The sequence below is a fragment of the Aythya marila genome (assembly GCF_965140915.1).
Source record: "Aythya marila genome assembly, chromosome: 2".
In the NCBI taxonomy this organism is placed as follows: Eukaryota; Metazoa; Chordata; class Aves; order Anseriformes; family Anatidae; genus Aythya; species Aythya marila.
Window position 1 is genome coordinate 10,175,246 of NC_139043.1, and position 18,350 is coordinate 10,193,595.

At 37.7% G+C, this 18,350-nt stretch overlaps 1 protein-coding gene across 1 annotated transcript in view; it reads right to left on the minus strand.

Annotated features, from left to right (window-relative positions):
- The window catches only part of PTPRN2 (protein tyrosine phosphatase receptor type N2), a 654,334-nt gene that overhangs the window by 425,571 nt on the left and 210,413 nt on the right, over nucleotides 1-18,350 (minus strand). The window contains exon 4 of the mRNA XM_082755144.1: nucleotides 246-363. Within this exon, the coding sequence (XP_082611270.1) occupies nucleotides 246-363 (118 nt within the window). The remainder of the gene's footprint in view (nucleotides 1-245; nucleotides 364-18,350) is intronic.

The following is an 18,350-nucleotide window of genomic DNA, read 5'->3' on the forward strand; positions in this document are numbered from 1 at the left end:
ATTAACAATAGAAGACATATTTTCTTAATCTGATGATAATCGTAAGAACAGGACTGGGTATTTTATTTCATTCTATCTGCTGTTTTCCTAACCATGTTTTCAGTACTGTTGTACAACTCGTTTCCTTTTGTCACCTACACAGTATTTTAGTGATGTATTTAATTCAGCTTCTGAACCAATCTGTTTCTCATCATTTCCAAAACCTCCCCAAAACCTACCATGCAAAAACACTGTTGAAGACTTACCTTCCTGTATCAGATGCTTCAGATACAAATATATCAGGGTGTCTGTTGTGGATTTTGTGAATGTTTGACAGTTCCTGACCAATAACATGCTGCGTATAATCATCTTTCCAGGTAAAACCTGATAAATAATGAAAAAGACAAACAAATAAACAAAGAAGCAAAACACTGCTTAGTAACTTTAAAGTTTGGCAATAATATGCTCTATATTAACAATATAAAAATAAAATTTAAAAAAGAAAAAAAAAAAAGCTTTATTCAATGTGAATCCAGCAGTGAACTACAGGTTCCTCTCTACTGTAAGAAATTTTATTAATCAAACTTTTCGTAAAATGGAAGGAATAGAAGACATGATGAGATTTTAAAAGATTCTGATTCTTAATAGAATTTTAGCTAGTTACAAATAAGCTTTTATATATATATGTGTGTGTTAAAAAAAAAAAAAAAAATTGGAAATACCTATGGAGAAGAGTTATCTCACTAGCTAGCTATTAAAAGGCAGAGGGCTTTAAAACTGGATGCTAGTACTCATTGAATAGTTGCTTCCTACAGGTGGTTCCATCACTTCTCCTTCATTCACACCACATTGCCCCTTCTCTTCTCTCTCTCTATAAAATTACACTTTTACACTATTAAGGAGCTAGTATTGCAGAAGAAATAAGTACTTTGAGTTTTAATCTAAACCATGTGGAGGGCAATTTATGTTATCTTTATACTTAAATGTTGTGACAAAGAACTTTACAGCAAGGGGGAAGTGCAACTATGAAGGCAAATTCCAGTGATTACTTATTAATTACATGCACTGCCAATCTCATGGTAATCACTGCCAATCTCACTTATAATAATGATATAACTCCAAACATAATTGTTATCTGATTTGTAGATTTTAGATGTTGCAGTAACTCTTTAGTTCATAGAACTTGCCCATGCAATTCTCTGTAATTATCTAATAACTAAATATCACATAATTGCGGAGAATTTCTGCTTTTATGCCACGTGCAATAAACCACCACAAAACCCCCGAATGAATATTAATAAAAGTTCCAGATTTGGTGATCCTGCTAATATCTTACTGTAAGAAAGTGCCTAAAGAAAAATCCTCTCTAGCTGCAGATGGGAAGGGATGCATCTGGTTGTTAGAACCAGCCTCAGAAGAGGAATTTCTGGCTCAGTCACTATTTCATGCACATGCTATAAACTTCAGCGCCATTCAGTCAACAACAGAAGTGTTGGTATAGGCACTCTCTTAGGATGCAGCAAAAGCATCATCAGTCTCAGCAGAACCCAGAACTTGGCCATTTCACTTCTTGGCTGAGTGCTTTATCCAGCGGGCTATTAAAAAAAGGGTTATATTCTTCAGATTTTTCCAGGGTATTAAGGTGGTGTTCATTCTCTGTTTACTTAAGCCTGGATTTTAAAAAAGAAGCTTAAACAGGAAATTTGTCCATTCTGCCAAAGGAGACAGTTGGGAGCATGCAGAAGTAAAATAACTTCAAAATTTATTAGATTTTCAGCCTCAGTGAAGGCCTTTTCCAACCTTAATGATTCTATGATTCTATGAAGTTGGGTGTAAGATTAAACAGGCTGAGGAAGTATTCAGTCTGTGCAGTTGTCTGGGATTTAGACAAGTTTTAAGGAAAAAAGTTCCCATTTTGGAAAGATATAAGTATACTGCAACACAAACTTCATTTTTTTTCCAGTAATGAAAATAATAATACACAATCCAGAAGTAATGTAAGCATGCATGGGATTTAACAAACAAAAAAAGTTCTTTGACACCTGCTTTTTGTTCCTTTTCACTGTTTTCTTAAATAAAAATATTACTCAAGTTTATTGAGGAAACACTTCATCTGAAATCATGTCAGATGTTAATGGCTACAGTAGATGATTCCAGACCCTTGGGAGGGGGAAGAATCTCCAAGATATTTTTAGATCTGATTCATCCTTTTCAAATGCAAATCTCACCTTTTCAAATGTGCCATGTAAGTAGATGGATTCAAATCAGTTCACAAATCTCAATCTAAGCCTGCTCAGAACAAGTTCTTATGTGAGTACACAAAAATGAGTCACTACGCACCTATGATTATTTTGGCGTAGTGTTATTAAATTTATTTTGGAGGTTTATATATATATATGGATGTTTATATATATATATATATTTATATATATATATGTTTCACTTTACTTCTCTGTTGCCTAGCATTACACATTTTTACTAATGTTAAAAATTCATCCAGGACAAGAAATGTGATAACATTCAAATTTAGAAGTGCAACAAATAAGTTCAGATAAAGTACGTATACATATATATATAGCTATAAAACTACTATTCTATGTTTCCAAAATCACTACAGTTTCAATTTTGCAACTCTAAGCCAATACTAGCCTTTTTAAACGTTAAAGATTATTCAGTAATTACTGAAAAGATTGAAGAAAAACACACAGAGCCACTCTCAAGAGTTTTGTTGAAATTAAAGCATGAAAGAATTCATCTGCAGTATCTGCATAAAGATAAGAAATTAATCTCTCTCAGTCCTGAGCAATATATTTAGGAGCAGACAGAGGTGTCAATAGCTAGGTAGGTCTTTATGCCTCCATGAAAGAATGTTTTTGGTAAAAAAGAACAGCAAAGCACTCCCAATTCTCAGTAGTCATAACTGTCTTTTGTTAACTTGGGTGTACTTTCTTTCTCCTGACGCACAATTTTAACATTTTCTCAAAATGCATTTCCAACCAGTACAAGCAAACAGTACTTAACACCGAAAAAGAACATAACTGTGGCATTAAAAGAGCAAACAGATGAAAGAAAAACAGAGTATTTATTATAGAGTTTAAGAAACTAGAATTAAGGGATTATGACTTCTCAACTGTATCTCCCAGCACTTATAGCTCAGATAAGAGTCAGAACACATGGATGAAAAATGCATGCAAAATCATCAAGGAAGTCTCCTCTCTGCAACTGGTGAACTTTGCTGCTCCTTATGCAACTATCTCCAGAACTGCTTCTAAAGCCAACCTTCTGCCAATCATTTTCCAGCATTGTTTCAGTTACAAAAAAACATCTCTCCCACACACTGAGCTCAATAGAATAGCACATTCAAGAATTCTAATACCACGCTGACAGCTGCAATCAAAATTAAGGTTGGGAAGAGGCACATGATGCCATACGGCGATTTCCTGTCCCCTTTGTCTTCAGCATCACACCTAGTACCCACTCCCGGCTTACCACCCAATTATAACAATTTGTCTCCACTGGCTGAGCAGGATCACAGTGGTGCTCTTGTACACACATTACTTCCATGTCACTAATGGGGAGCAGTACGGGGGGACACCCACACCTGCACGTCCTACCTGTGAGTTCTCACAAGCAATCAATGCCGATGCGTGAGCAAGAGAAGGAGACTGGTGGCCACTGAAATGACGCAGATACAAAATTGTTCTCAGCTCAACAGCACCGATGGTTGTGAGTCCCCATGAAAAAAAAAAAAAAAAAAAAAAAAAAAAGCTATAGGTAGAAACCTTACCCACAAGTAGTTACCCTTCTTGGTAACATAACCCAAAGTCGAATTATTTTCTTGTTTTTTAAATTGAAATTCCGTAACCTCTATTGGGTTAAGTGAAAAAATTGTGATCATGTAGAGGCAGCAAATACAAGACATTAATACCTTTATAAATCCCAACCTGCACATAGAATCATAGAATCATAGAATATCCTGAGTTGGAAGGGACCCTTAAGGATCATCAAGTCCAACTCTTGACACCGCACAGGTCTACCCAAAAGTTCAGACCGTGTGACTAAGTGCACAGTCCAATCTCTTCTTAAATTCAGACAGGCTCGGTGCAGTGACCACTTCTCTGGGGAGCCTGTTCCAGTGTGCAACCACCCTCTCTGTGAAGAACCCCCTCCTGACGTCCAGCCTAAATTTCCCCTGCCTCAGCTTAACCCCGTTCCCACGGGTCCTGTCACTGGTGTTAATGGAGAAAAGGTCTCCTGCCTTTCGACACCCCCTTGCGAGGAAGTTGTAGACTGTGATGAGGTCTCCCCTCAGCCTCCTCTTCTCCAGGCTGAACAGGCCCAGTGACCTCAGCCGCTCTTCGTATGTCTTCCCCTCCAGGCCTTTCACCATCTTCGTAGCCCTCCCTCCTCTGGACACTCTCCAACAGTTTCATGTCCTTTTTATACTGTGGTGCCCAGAACTGCACACAGTACTCGAGGTGAGGCCGCACCAGCGCAGAGTAGAGCGGGACAATCACCTCCCTTGACCTACTAGCGATGCCGTGCTTGATGCACCCCAGGACACGGTTGGCCCTCCTGGCTGCCAGGGCACACTGCTGGCTCATATTCAACTTGCTGTCTACCACGACCCCCAGATCCCTCTCTTCTAGGCTGCTCTCCAGCGTCTCATCGCCCAGTCTGTACGTGCAGCCAGGGTTTCCCCGTCCCAGGTGCAGGACCCGGCACTTGCTCTTATTGAACTTCATGCAGTTGGTGATCGCCCAGCTCTCCAACCTATCCAGATCCCTCTGCAAGGCCTTTCCACCCTCATTCGAGTCCACAACTCCTCCAACATCAAAGCCAATGAAATTACTCCAGATATTATTATCATCATCAGGGATCTCCCTGGATCTTTTCTTTCCACTGCACAATGACTGTAATTACCAAAAGTTTAAAAATAATAATGAAATTAGCATTGTCTAGGTCTCCATTATGTTCAGCGCCGTGTCAATGTAGAGTCTAATAATCATTTTATTAATTGAAATGAAATTGAAAGCAAGATAGTGAAGAAAACAGTTTTCACAAATTCACAGTGGCAAAGATAATACTAGCTTCTGCCTCCAAAAGTTAAGTCAAAGTTTTTTTCACATGTATCATACAATTCATTTTTAACTCGCTTCACTGGTTTTGCCACTATATCAATTACAGAGAAATATATAAAAATAATCAATATTCAAATGTCTTTACTTTTCTTGGCTGTTCAATTTTTTCTACATAATGGCTTCCTTTCCTGTGGTTTTGAGTCTGTTTTTCATCTTAGAGCAACTTGATGCCTCTCCTTATGTACCTGACCACATCTTTAGTGCCTGCAAATTAATTAGCAACTGTTGAAAACACTCATCTGCTACTTCTCCCTCGTAACTTAATCTAACTCAGAGTTATTGATACAAACAAAATTACTGATACAAAAAAATCTTCATTAATCTTAATGCCTAGGCAAGAAAATGACAGCTTTTTAACTTAGCAAAGGCATTCTGGTGTAAATCAGTAGAATTTGATTTAACTACTTTGCAGCACTAACAGCTCTCAGCACCTGAGGATTTGGCCATGCAAATCTTCCTGCTTGTAGTCCCAAGCAGCCAGCCTGGGTAAGGATGCTCAGGCTGCTCAGGGATCTGCGGGCACTTTCAATGAGACCTGTGCCTGACAGCCTAACGTGATGAGGCTCTTCCAGCTCTCGTGCCACTTCAAATCCAAAATGATTAGTTCTGCATCAATATTTTGGCAACAAAATGATTTTTACATATCAAGTCCATTCAAAGTGACAGGAGATTATTATATATTGGCAGAAACCTATATACTCAAACCTGATCCTTCTTTGTCAGGAAAATCCCCGTATAAAAAGGCCAAAAAAACCTCAGAAGTATTCACACTTGAAGCCAGAACATATTATTATTTTTCAATTGTGACATTAATTTTTTTCCACTTTTTGGTTTTATTATCCATTTTGTCCTTGTGCAGCATATGATAAAATAGGTTTTTCTCTGAGCTACCTTCAACTGCTACTTCATTTCAGCCAAGAAACTCTCAGTTGTAGAGCTCAGAGAGTTTCACCCCCCATGCCATGTGTTGCAAATTGTTAATGCCTACTTGAGCTGTCAGAATGTCTGCAGAATTGGGAATGATTGGCTTTCTTCCCTGCTTTCACAACAGACAGGTCAACGTATAGACGTGGCTTTCTGCAGGCTGTCTTTCCACATCCTCTAGAGGATCTGCACTTGTTCTCATCCCAGACCTCCATTTTCAGATCTCAAGGACATGCCCAGTAATGTTCACATTTCAGGACTAAGACAAAATTGCAGCTTTAATACTGAGGTTGGTGTGTGTATTAAAATTCATTCTTTCAATTATTGTTTTTTCTAACTAAGTATGCAGACCACAGATAAAATCTTGATGTATGCCATTACGGTAAATGAAAAATAGAAATACTTCTCAAAGCAATTTTGAGATACAAGTTGCAACAGTAGGTTAATGGCAAAAAAAAATAATAGAGAAGTTAAACCCACCTCCGCACAGTAAAGGTCACTACCAACTTTCACTATAACCTATTTTTTGTTGTTGTTGTATCTTTCCCTTTCCCCTTCCATTCCCTTGCAGTAGTGCCGAGTACCACATTCACACTGCTGAGTTTTTTGCCCTCTTTTGGAGCTTCTAGTGGGAGCTTCTCTATAATATGCAAGAATTTCAGTCGCTGAATTCAGCAGCAATTCACTCACACTCACAAGGCAAAAAGCTTCTACTTGAAAGAACAGATGAAAGGGCTGCCTAAGGATTACAGTTTCAAATTTTCATATATTGTTTTATTATACATAAAAGTGATAATCTCCATAGAATTAAATTACTAGCATGATCTTCTTACAGCCCTGATTTTAATTTACTCTAAGTAACTATCCCAGAAGGTAGAGGGAAGGTTTTTCTCTTCAGTTTTTTTGGAATTTCTATTATTTGAAAAAGCCAAATGAGTGCTTCATTTGCCAAGAAGATTATAAAATACTCTCACAGGACTCAGTATGCAATGTTTCCTTACTTTTATTTCATCTCTTGTAGACAGCTACAAATAATTGGTTTATACAAGATAAAGTTTCTAAGTGTTACATAAGATTTTTCTGCCACTAGAGCTGATAGTAATAAAAGAATAATATGATAATGTAAAATATGTCATCTAACTTTCAACTAGAATAGGCTACTTTCCAAAAACTAGAACAGAGCGGATACATGAAAAGGATTTTGCGATCCTTGACATAAATCCCATGCTATCCACTATGTCATATAATCCTCTTCGCAAACTGATGACCCTCAACTTTGAAAGCAGATGGTTCTGTTCACAGGAAATAATTTTAGGAAGATATGCAAAAGGAAACTTCTTTCATGGTTACAATTTTATATTAAAGTTCAGCCTAGAATTAATTCATGGTCAGCTACATCTCTAACTTGAATGGCTCTCTGTGATGTCTGGGCTGTGACATACTTATCAAAAAACAAATGAATTAATATAGGGTGAGTAAAGGTGCATCTTCTATTCCTCCATTCCCTTCTGCCCCTGGACTATGCTGTCATTTCCTCAATGTTGTTACTCCTTGAAACATTCAAATGTATCTAAAGTAATGATACTAAAATAAAGATGAGCCTGCTTTGCTTGTTTCAGTGAGCTTTGAACCCACCTGGGCCAGCTGACAAACACATCAAAGAGCATGTGAGTATTCCAGATTTATCCCCCAAAGCTTGACTCTAGCCCTACACTGTGAAACAGCTGCCTTTACCACATTCATCCTCTGCAGTCTGTTATTAAATTACAGAGTGGTGATCTTTCCTTTTTCTGTTAAAATATTGTTTTCCTTTTTTTTATTCCTTTCTCCTTCCTTTTTCTTTCTTATTATTCCTTTCCAAGACACCTTACACCACTCTAAACTTCCATTCACCCACCTCATAATGCAAGATCTTTTTCATATGTGGAAATTGGTTGTAATACTAGACCATACAAAGTTAAGAATGGAGATATTGTCCAAATAGTAGTTAAAAATGCATATAAAGTCAGCAGCCTTATTTCCCATTTCATTTTTTCCATTTCATTTCATGCTAGCAGTAGGATGACAGCCTTACTGTCATGAAAAATACAGTTCCTGGGGAAGGACTTTTGAAGTGCCTTCAATCTGGGAATTAAAACATCACTTGTAACAAGGCAAAATTGGTCAGAAATGTCCTGGCACTTAAATAAGTATATAAAATTATGTGGCTATACAGGTTACACATATATTAGCAAATTCATCTCAGATCTGCAGTTCTTCATGTATTTTTAAATGCCTCAGAGCAGAACTGTTCTTTCAGATCCACATAGTGGTTCTCACCCCCATTTCATGTAGCTGCTGAATGCTCACTGATGTCTGTGAAAAATCAGTTTTTGGCTTGCAATTGCACATATATAAAGTCAATATATGGGAGCGCAACACTGGGCACTACAGCAATGTCTGCAGCTGCAAATGCATCTTGGCATTTGGTTCTGATATGTCTTTAAGACCAACGTACAGATCATTGTACAACAGTATAGAGGGAATGTTAGCATGAACCAGACTAAAGGCTTCTGCAGTATATTCATGGTCTGTAACAGTAAAGTCTGACATAAAGTCTGACTTGAAACAATTTCTCTAGCAGAAGCCTTCAGTCTCCTACTCACTGTACACTATCCTGTATCAAAAATAATGCAAATTAAAGGAGAAAAAATAAATCTTTGATAATTTTAAATGACAGGCAGATGAAACTTCCATAACTCTATGTAATTTGTGTGAAACTTTATCCTCCGTTTTTCACTTTTACGTCATTTCTCCTGGACTGCAAACTCCTCCAAGAGGAAGTCATATATTGGAAGCATTTGTACAGTCTCTTGCTACAGCAGTAACAACAGCAATAACAATAATTGTTAGTGTTGGTATTGTTATTAATAAAAACACAGCAGTTGAAGAAGTTAGGGTTCCCTCAGGAACCCTGCAAAGACCTTGGTGGCTGAAAGCTGGGGGGGGTTTCCAGGACAGTGTGTTAGCCAAGTTGGCTTGCCTGAAGCAAAGACAAGCAATCTGCAGGTCACACTGCTCCCCCAAAAAAGCTGATTAATGTTCCTCAGGTTTCATTTTGAATTCACCCCACGTATAGAAATGAACCCTATGTGGGTTTGTGAAACTCAGGAAGGCAATGTGTCATTTCAGCCTGAAGACTTCTTCTTTTCTATTCTCTTGTGCATGTAAGCTTTGTGGGTTTACACCTTCCAACAAATGAACCGCAGGATACAATACACTTTACTGCACATGGGATGTCAGGAATGTTTTAATTTAGGCATTTTTGGCCTGAGCACTTCAGGTCTCTGATTTACAAGCCAGTTACTTTTAACAAATTACTGTACCACATGGCAGTTAAGGAGCAGTCTCCGCCCATGTATCTAGCTGATGTCCACAGGTAAAAATGAGATTACTTAACTTATTTTAGCCAACAATGAAAAAGATTTGGGATAAGAAGCTCTGACCAACATGGTTTACTACCTGATGTACATTTTCCCTCCCTTGTTTCACACAGTTAATACCTCAGTGAGCTTTAATAATATTTTTGGTCAACTGATGTAGTGCTGATTCACAGATTCACACCAGTGCTCTGTCAAATGCATATAGTCTGATTTCTGGCTCCTTTTAGCTCCTTTCCTGCCTTTTGGGATGATCTCTGAATACTTAAAATGTGCGGTGCTTATGAATAAGTTTTTCTATTAACTAAAATATTTACAGTGGAAGAGCTAGACCATAAAGGTATGAACTAAAAGTCCCTAAAATTTCAATCTTCGTGAGCACAGTTCTAGCTAATGTCCATTCACAATACATCACTTCAAAAAGTGTCATCATTTTTTTTCTTGTAACAATCTTATGCATTAATTATATATACAACTATATAAATCTAAATTTAAATGGCATTTACGGAAACTTTGACATTAAAAAAATGCCTCAAACATGCCACAATGAAATAATGCTAACTTGAAACATATGAAGGGAATATAACAATCTTAACTTTCTTGGGAGACATTTTACCCCACCGATTTTTAGGTTTTCCTTTGTGTGTTCTATGCTCAACCTGGATATCCTGAAATAGCTCCATGATTATACCACGAAGGTCTATCATTAACTGCACTGTGCTCCATAAGAACTAGAAAGTACTTGCTCTGGGCAAGGACTGGGCTTTGAGACAGAGCCTGGAGCTGCAGGAAGCCACATGGTGCTAGCACCCACACCAGAGACCAACAGCATGGACATCAGGGGATTGATAGCCTTTGCCCTCTTCCCAATCCACCTTTCAACTTGCACATGACACCAACCCAGTGACTCACTTCTCTGTTTGCAAAATGAATATACCACAGCACAATTTCAGGGGTTAACATTGTACTGTGCATTGCAAGCTCTTTCAGGTACCACAGAGCTGCACTGGCGTAAACAAGAAGTGGTGTGAAAAATGGGGTCCACCAGGAGCTGTGGCGATGTGTCATTAACTGAGCAGCAGGTAGTTGCTTTTTTCTTCACTTCGGTGTATTTCCACTACTTAAGGACTAGCAACTACAATCAAGAAAGTGAATGCATTTTCAAAAATACCATTAATTCCAGAAATTTGTCCATCAGTAGTTCTGAATGGCATACAAAGCAGCAAACCTCCTTTGGAGCAAACAATGAAGTGAAACAGCAATAACATTAAAGCATTTCAAAAACATTGGTGGTGTAGCTTATATTTATCTCTTTCACTTAGTATTGTTACAGAAGATAAGTCTTCTGATCAGTGGCTGCTAGCATTAAGAAATAGTGATATGTTTCTAGATAATTGAGTACTACCTATTACCATACTTTTGATGTGGTGGAACATTCATGTGCCTTGTTTTCCACTTCCTCAGGGTATCCTGGTTAAATGTCACATGCATTTTTCTCCCACATTAAGAAAACAAAGCCTGCATATTAATTCATTTTTTAAGAGAGGTGTAAACGTAATAAGAAGGGAATATTGATTATTCTATTCGTCTACAAACTACTCCAACAGGCACATATAAATAATACTGGAAAATGTAATGCACCCTTAATTATCAACAGTGCTACCCTCTGTTTATAACAGTCATGACAGAAGAAACTTGTAGCAATTAATCTGATTGCTGTGATAGCAGTTTAAGCTAATTCACAACAAAAGATGCAAAGTAAAAAGCAAGCTATTGCACATATTTTAAAAACATATTGTTATTTAATGTAAGACCTGTGTTTCATTGACCAGATCACTGCTCCTTAGTAATGAAATTCTGAACAATTGTCCCTGCAAAGGTATTTGAGAGTTGAGGTGTCCAAGAGCTCCATGAAGTCCTCCTTAGCTGTTCCCAGTACAACACTGGAAACACAAAAAATTGCCCTTCTCTCATTCCAAAATGCTTGTGGTTTGGGTCCCAAAATCTGTAGCCCAGAAAAACTGCCTAGAAAATGTTTGTTATCACTGCCCCCAAAGGAACAAATGTTGGAAAGGAAAGTGCAATGAGTGAATAAACAATTGAAAGCATCCTGTTTCACTCATTTACTTGCTACAAACCTAGCCTTCAACTCGTGTTCCGTTCTCACCACCTCACACTGTGCTAGCAGCTGCAAACAGAATATTCCCTTTTCTTAGGAAACAACTGTTTTATTTTACACTTCATGACTACTTGTTTCAAGGAGTAAACCAGAATCTGGGATTGATTTGTTTTACTTACTACAGACAATAAAATATAAACATGGGGCATCAGAAATTCAACAAGCTACTGTTAATTTGCTATTCCTACTCACCATTGACTTCTCTCTATATATATGTATGATAAACTACATTTATAGATTTTACTCTACTAATGTTAGATGACATAGGAAAGAACATACTTCCTTCTGTCAATTACTTCTTAACTAAATGCCAAAGGTTCAAACTAAAAACCAGAATAATTCTGTCCTGGCAACCACATAAGACTGCCTTTTGCACATTGCATTATACTTAGCAGTATGTCGGGTTTGATTCTTTTTCCTATACACAGTATCAGGGCACGCACTTGAATCTTTTACATTTGTAAAAGATACATTCAGATCTAAATGTATTCATTGTTTCTCAGAAAGATAATTTTTGATCATCTTATTTACTTGAAAGTACATTAAAATTGGTCAAAATTCAAAGACTACAGCAAAGATAGTCCTATGTTGAATTGATATGTAGTCACAAACAATCAAGTTTCTCTTTCCTCACCCATTCTGTATTTAAAAACTGCTGTCAGGGTGACAGCAAAGTTGCTATACCTTGTGTGTGTGCAATGTTTTGTATTTACTGTGATCCCGCCTTACAGCCAAAGCTACGTAAGATCGTCTTTCAGCTGGTCCAGTAGAAGTGCTGCAGTGCAGGCAGCACTCAGCAGATATCACCACTGCCAAGGCACCTCCATAGCACAGAGCAATGGATGGACATGGGAGCTTCTCCTCCAGCACTGCTGGGGACATTCAGCCAGAGGGACCCAGTACAGCCACCACTCAGCCACTGCACAGCCTTGAGTGGCATGGGACTTCACAGGGGATAGATGGGAACTCATGTAATTACTGACAAAGCCAAATCTGGCCCTTTCCACCTCTTCCCACACTACCTGGCCTTGTGTTGCTAACAGGATTGGGAAGCCATATGAAATGTTTCTATTACTCCTGTGATCATTTGCATTAAAGTCAAGTTACACAAATGTAGCAGTGCAAATGAGAATCCTAATAGTTGTAAATTATATTTCCTTCCAGTGTAAGTTCTTCAAATGCCACTGAAGCATTGCGTAGCACTTTTGTTAAAACAAAAGTTAGACTCAGGAAAGAGTCTACTTCAACTTCTGTTGAAGTATTATGATTCAGTTGTCCCTTGCTACTACTCAAACATCTTCATGCATACATCCTTCTCCTATTATTCTTTGCATTATTTTTGTTAGCCAGGGAAAGTTTCCCTTATACAGTTTTGACAATTCCATGTTTAATTTGTCTTCATTTCCTTGTGTCCTTAATAACACTATGTAGGCAGCAGATGTCAAGTCCTTCCAAGTGGAATGAAGCAGAAGTGAATTCACATCCCTAATAAATTGTTTATTGAATATTTATTTTTACTTGGATGACAAACCGCTCGTGTATCCGCTGGTGGTAAAGCCCATGCTTACATGCTACAGCACAACATTTATTGAAGCAACTATTCTAGACAAATCTATATTGCATTTATAAATCTTCAAAACAAGCCCTAGTAAACGTCACTTCTTCTTAAACGCTCAGCAGAATCAATGACAAGTGATGCTGTCTTTGCCCTTGAAGAATTCGTGTGTTCGGATCTCAGTCCAAATTCTAAATTCCTTGTTCAGAAACACATGCAATGTACCAGAAGTGTTGAAGAAAGAAAAGTTACTCTAAATGAATAGGCTGAATCCAAATAGAAAAGCTTGTCTTCTTCCACAATCCCTATGAAGTAGCCTACAAGAGCCATTTGCTTATTTCCCTTTGGCACTGAAATATTTTCCTGTGGTCTTCCACATGCAAAAGCAAACAGCTGTTTCTGACGTGTTTTTATGATCATACCAGGTACCTCCTGAAAGGCACCTAATAAATATCAAGACCTATCACCTAGGTGTATCACAACCTAGAGAAATGTTTTTCTATGGAAAGCATTGCAGCTTCTTCATTTTCCAGCAGGTTTTGTAACAGCCATTTTCTTGCAAAACCTATACTTGTTTTACTCCCAAATGCTGCTGGACATGTTAATTAAACAGAAATTAGTCAGCAAAGTTTGCTGCAGAAATGATGTTTTAAAGGTAGATGAAATCTTGGGGAGATATTTATTGATAAAATATAAAGTGAAATTGAAAAACAAAAAAAGAACACACATCGATTCAAATAAAGATCTTCTGCGTATTGTTAGAAAAAGTCATCATAGTCAAAATAATAAATAAATTAGTTTCCACCTATTGACAGCTGCCAAGCTACTAACTGTCCTAGAATAGAAAACTGGCTTTGAAATGGGAATAGTTAAAAAGCAAACAAGAAAAAACAGCCAAATAGTGACAGTGTGCAAAAAATGACTGCCCAAGCACACATTCAGGAAAACAGAGGACAAAAGAATTATGAGATACGTTGTTACTTTTTATTCCCTTGTTGAAAAAAGCACATTCACCAAAATAAATAAATAAACAAAATAATACCCCCCCAAATATAAATCTAGTTCTAATCCTTTATACTTATATTTGAAAGACACTCAGGTCAGATGAATAACCTAAGTCAGCAATTTTACTCTATTTAGTAAAATCCCTCAGGACAGTGTGTGGTAGCTGGTATGAAGATGTTTATTGTGCTCTGTGAGAATTTAGAAAATGTGATTATTACATTACTGCATATTTTTATTATAAATAAAAAATAAAGGCACTTCTTTTATAATTTAAATTCATATCTACATGCATTGATATGTAAAGCTTATAAAAACTCTTAAGCATGCACTCTTCTTTTTCTTCTAATTCCTGTACACCTTGTTAAATAGGTATTTTAATGAAACAAAAGCAGATATTTTGGATCTTTGCAGAAGAGATGGATTACATGGCAGCCATTAAATAGCAGCAAAAGCATCACACATTACAGAACATTTCCAAACTTGTAATGCAGAGAGTCTTTCTTTTCAACCACCAACCCTGAAGATATCTCAATTAATAGAAGGAAAGATTCCAGCCCTCTTGTTTGAAACTTGCTGAAAGCCAGGTGTGAAGGTGCTGGAAAGTTGCCCTTTTGCCAATTCTTCTGGCTTTATGACAATGAAGTGAGAAGCTGCTGGAAGCAACAAATGATTCTCTGTAACTATCTTTTCAGTCTTTGTGGCTCTAATCCCATATCTTTAACTGATGGCCATGATTTGTAATAATTTGGGTGACTTTTTAATGTTCTCTAAGTGCAATGAATTAATCTGGGTTAGAACAAGGCTTGAAGAAAAAAAATGTGACCTGTTTATAGTATGGAATTCAATGAAATCTAAATAAGATACAATTTCCTGTTTAGTTCTTCCTTCTCCTCATTGTGTCTCCCTACAAAATATTTAGGATTGTATAATGGAGATGAAGTATGACAGGTCCCTAATCTGCAAAACAATTGAAAAATGTTATTTTCTGCAGAGACAATCCCACATTCATCTGCTGTCTGATTTACAGTTTCCATCTGGACAGTTGGCAGTCACTCCCAGCAGCTCAGGCTACCTCAAAACATAGCACAGAGACTTTGGTGAACTCTGATTTAGATACTTAGTAAGGAAAGAACAGGTTCTTACTAAAATTACTTCCAGGTATACTAATCAAATGAACAGTGGTTTTATTTCCATTTTTCCAAAAACAAAAAGGAAGAAAACCACTTGAAAGCTGAAATTATAATCACGGTAAATTTATTGTTCCCTGAATCCCTCAATTCAGTGTGACAAGCAGACAGGTTTAGTCCATTCATTTCTTCTCTGTAACTTTTCTGTCTAGAAATAGATCTAATTAAGATGGTTTTCAAAAAGAAAAAGAAAAAATAAAATCACATGACTAAGAGAAAAAGGCAGTATTTCCAGAAACATCATTTCATTAGGGATGTTTTCCCAGCATCATTGTTCTCCCCACCACATAAGAAAATGGAAGAGCAGGCACCTTCTCCTCTTCCTCTTTCTGTTACCCTGTAGTTAATTCCAACTGTGAAGCCAGTGACCCTTGAAATTATTTTCACATGCCTGGAAAACACATGTGGCTTTTACTTACCTTTATCTTTCTAGAATTGTTCTTTCAAAATTCTGTGTGCTCCCAGGAAAATATTAATTCACCCAGGATTCTGTTAACAAATATCAAAACTTAGCCTCAGTTTTAGCCTTAGAGACTTAAACCTCTAATGAGGGAATTCAGAGTTCAGCTTGCATTATTACCCACCAGTAACATAAAAACAGGTTCAGCATATGTAACACTGCTGCAGCTTAAGCACAGCAAGATCTACCCTGAACTTTCAAATCCCTGCTTCTTATTTGTACAAGCCAGGCTATGAAAACAGACATTTTTAATGAATTCACTGAGAAATCCTTAGTAGAAGTAGCAACGGCAGACTTAGAGCTGTAATATTTAAAGCAACTGCAAAATTGTGCTTTCATCAGGAAAGGAACAAAAGCTTTGTTATTTTTTGAAGCTTACATTTATATTCAGCATAATAATTCAAAGTATCATTCCCTGCCACTATTAGGAGACAGAGGTCAAATATGGCAAGTAAAAAAAAAAATTATATTCACAAGCTATACAAAAGAGAAAATAGGCTCAAATTGTATGAAGTGCAGTGACATTATTTAAATGTCTTTGTTAATCAGGGTCCTGACATAAGAGATGGTGCTGCGAAGAATTTGCTCTTCAGACTCTTCTCAGCATGGGTCAAATCTGCTTAGTATTCCAAACGCTGAGTCTAGCTGAACCGCGTTACCCCTTTATGATCTCTCATCTATTTTTTTTTTTTATCCTTTGAATTCAAGATGCACTGGTATTTTCAGTTTTCATCACTGCTAAAAGGCAGGGAAGCTATAGTATAAACAGTGAAGTTCCTTTCAAGCCTTGTTTATAATGATTTATACATTATACAGCTGTTACACCTGCAGAAATTTTTGCAGAAAGTCAGAACACACACAAAAAAAAGAAGTCTGGGAATGTTTACTTTCAAGCTTATTTATTTTTTCCAGTTACTCAATGAGAGAGAAAATGGGGCTATCTGCTGATTCATAAATGAGAAAATAAGAGCAGTCTGGTTTTGCCACCCCATATAGCCACAATGATGTAAAGTCCCTGCAGCACGAAGACCAGTGAGGCCCACACAAGCATTCAATGTGCAGATGATGATGCTTACTTATCTGCACCAACATCCTATTTGAAACACCCCTATGAAAACTATGAAGGACGTCCCAGATGTCCCAGGTCAATTTTCACTCTTTCATGGATAAATAAAAGATTAAAAAGGTGAAAGTCATGGGGCTGTCAATGTTGGCCTGTACATTACTGTCCCCATTTTCCTGTGATTTTCCTGGAGAGCAGAAAGGGTTACATTAAAAGAGGTAGGTCTAGCCCTCCAGTTGGCACCACACTGGACAGGCTACACTCTTCAATCACAAAATCAAGGATTTGTATTCCTCTACATTTCCTCCTTCCTGCAGCACTTGTGTAGCTACTCCAGCCTTCGACAAGCCCCAGCCAGCTGCTTTCCCATCATACAGTCTGGCTACCTGAGGGGTCTGAAGGCTGTTTTTGTTTCCCTACCAAAACCCTCAATCCATACAAGACTTTCTCCCATTTCAAACAAGACATACAGGGCAATGGGAGGACATAACAGAGCAGCTGGCCAGTTTATTTTGATTTATTGCAAACATTATGGGATTGCCCAAAGGCCTGGATCACAGTCCACTTGTGCTCAGAGCTCTTCCCCCTGTCTGCAGTACTGCAAAGCAATAAGATGGATGAGCTTGTGCTAGACGAGATGAGATCCAGCCTACGTGAGTGCAACCATATTTTCAGTGGGGATTTAGGAAGGATTTATTAGTATTAAGACCAACTGCACGTTTGCTGAAGATTTTGATAGCATGACGTAACTGAAAGATATGAGAAGTTGCAATGATACAGACCAGACCTCATCCAACAGGATTCCCTCCAGGCATTTGGGTAAGTGTACTAAGCTTTCACACTACTGACCAGCATTTGTTAAAAGACTGTTTCCAAAATCTTCCAAAATCTTCCTTCCTGGAATCAAAACCAAGCCATTCCTATCTACACACTACACATATCCTATATTTACACTTAACAATGTTATTTTTTTAAATTGTTCATAGAGTTTCACAGGAACACCCCACATGTTTTAGAAAGGGCTGTTTAATTCAGCTTTGAAACAATTCTTCACTCAACCCATGTATGACACAAGGGTTTTCAAATGTAACAGTGAAATGTAATGACCAGCAAGTTACAGTACCTCCTGAGTCCAGTAACTGGGCTATTCTACAGAATATTTTCTTTTTTTTTTTTTTTTTTTTTTCAATGGGTTTACTGAACATTTCATTGTTTCTTGCCCTTGGCTCCAATCCCGCTCCCCTGTGTTCACACTGCTGTAGACCCAAACCAGTGAGAGAGCTTGGGGGAACAAGGGGGTGTTAATTAGAGCCTTGGAAGGAGGAAGAGGCAGAAGTGTCGGAAAGGCTGAAAATGTTTTGATGCCTTCTTCCATGATCAGCACAGGCAGCAACAACCAGGTGCTGGTGCTGAGCCACTTCTGGAAAGGGTGGTGCCC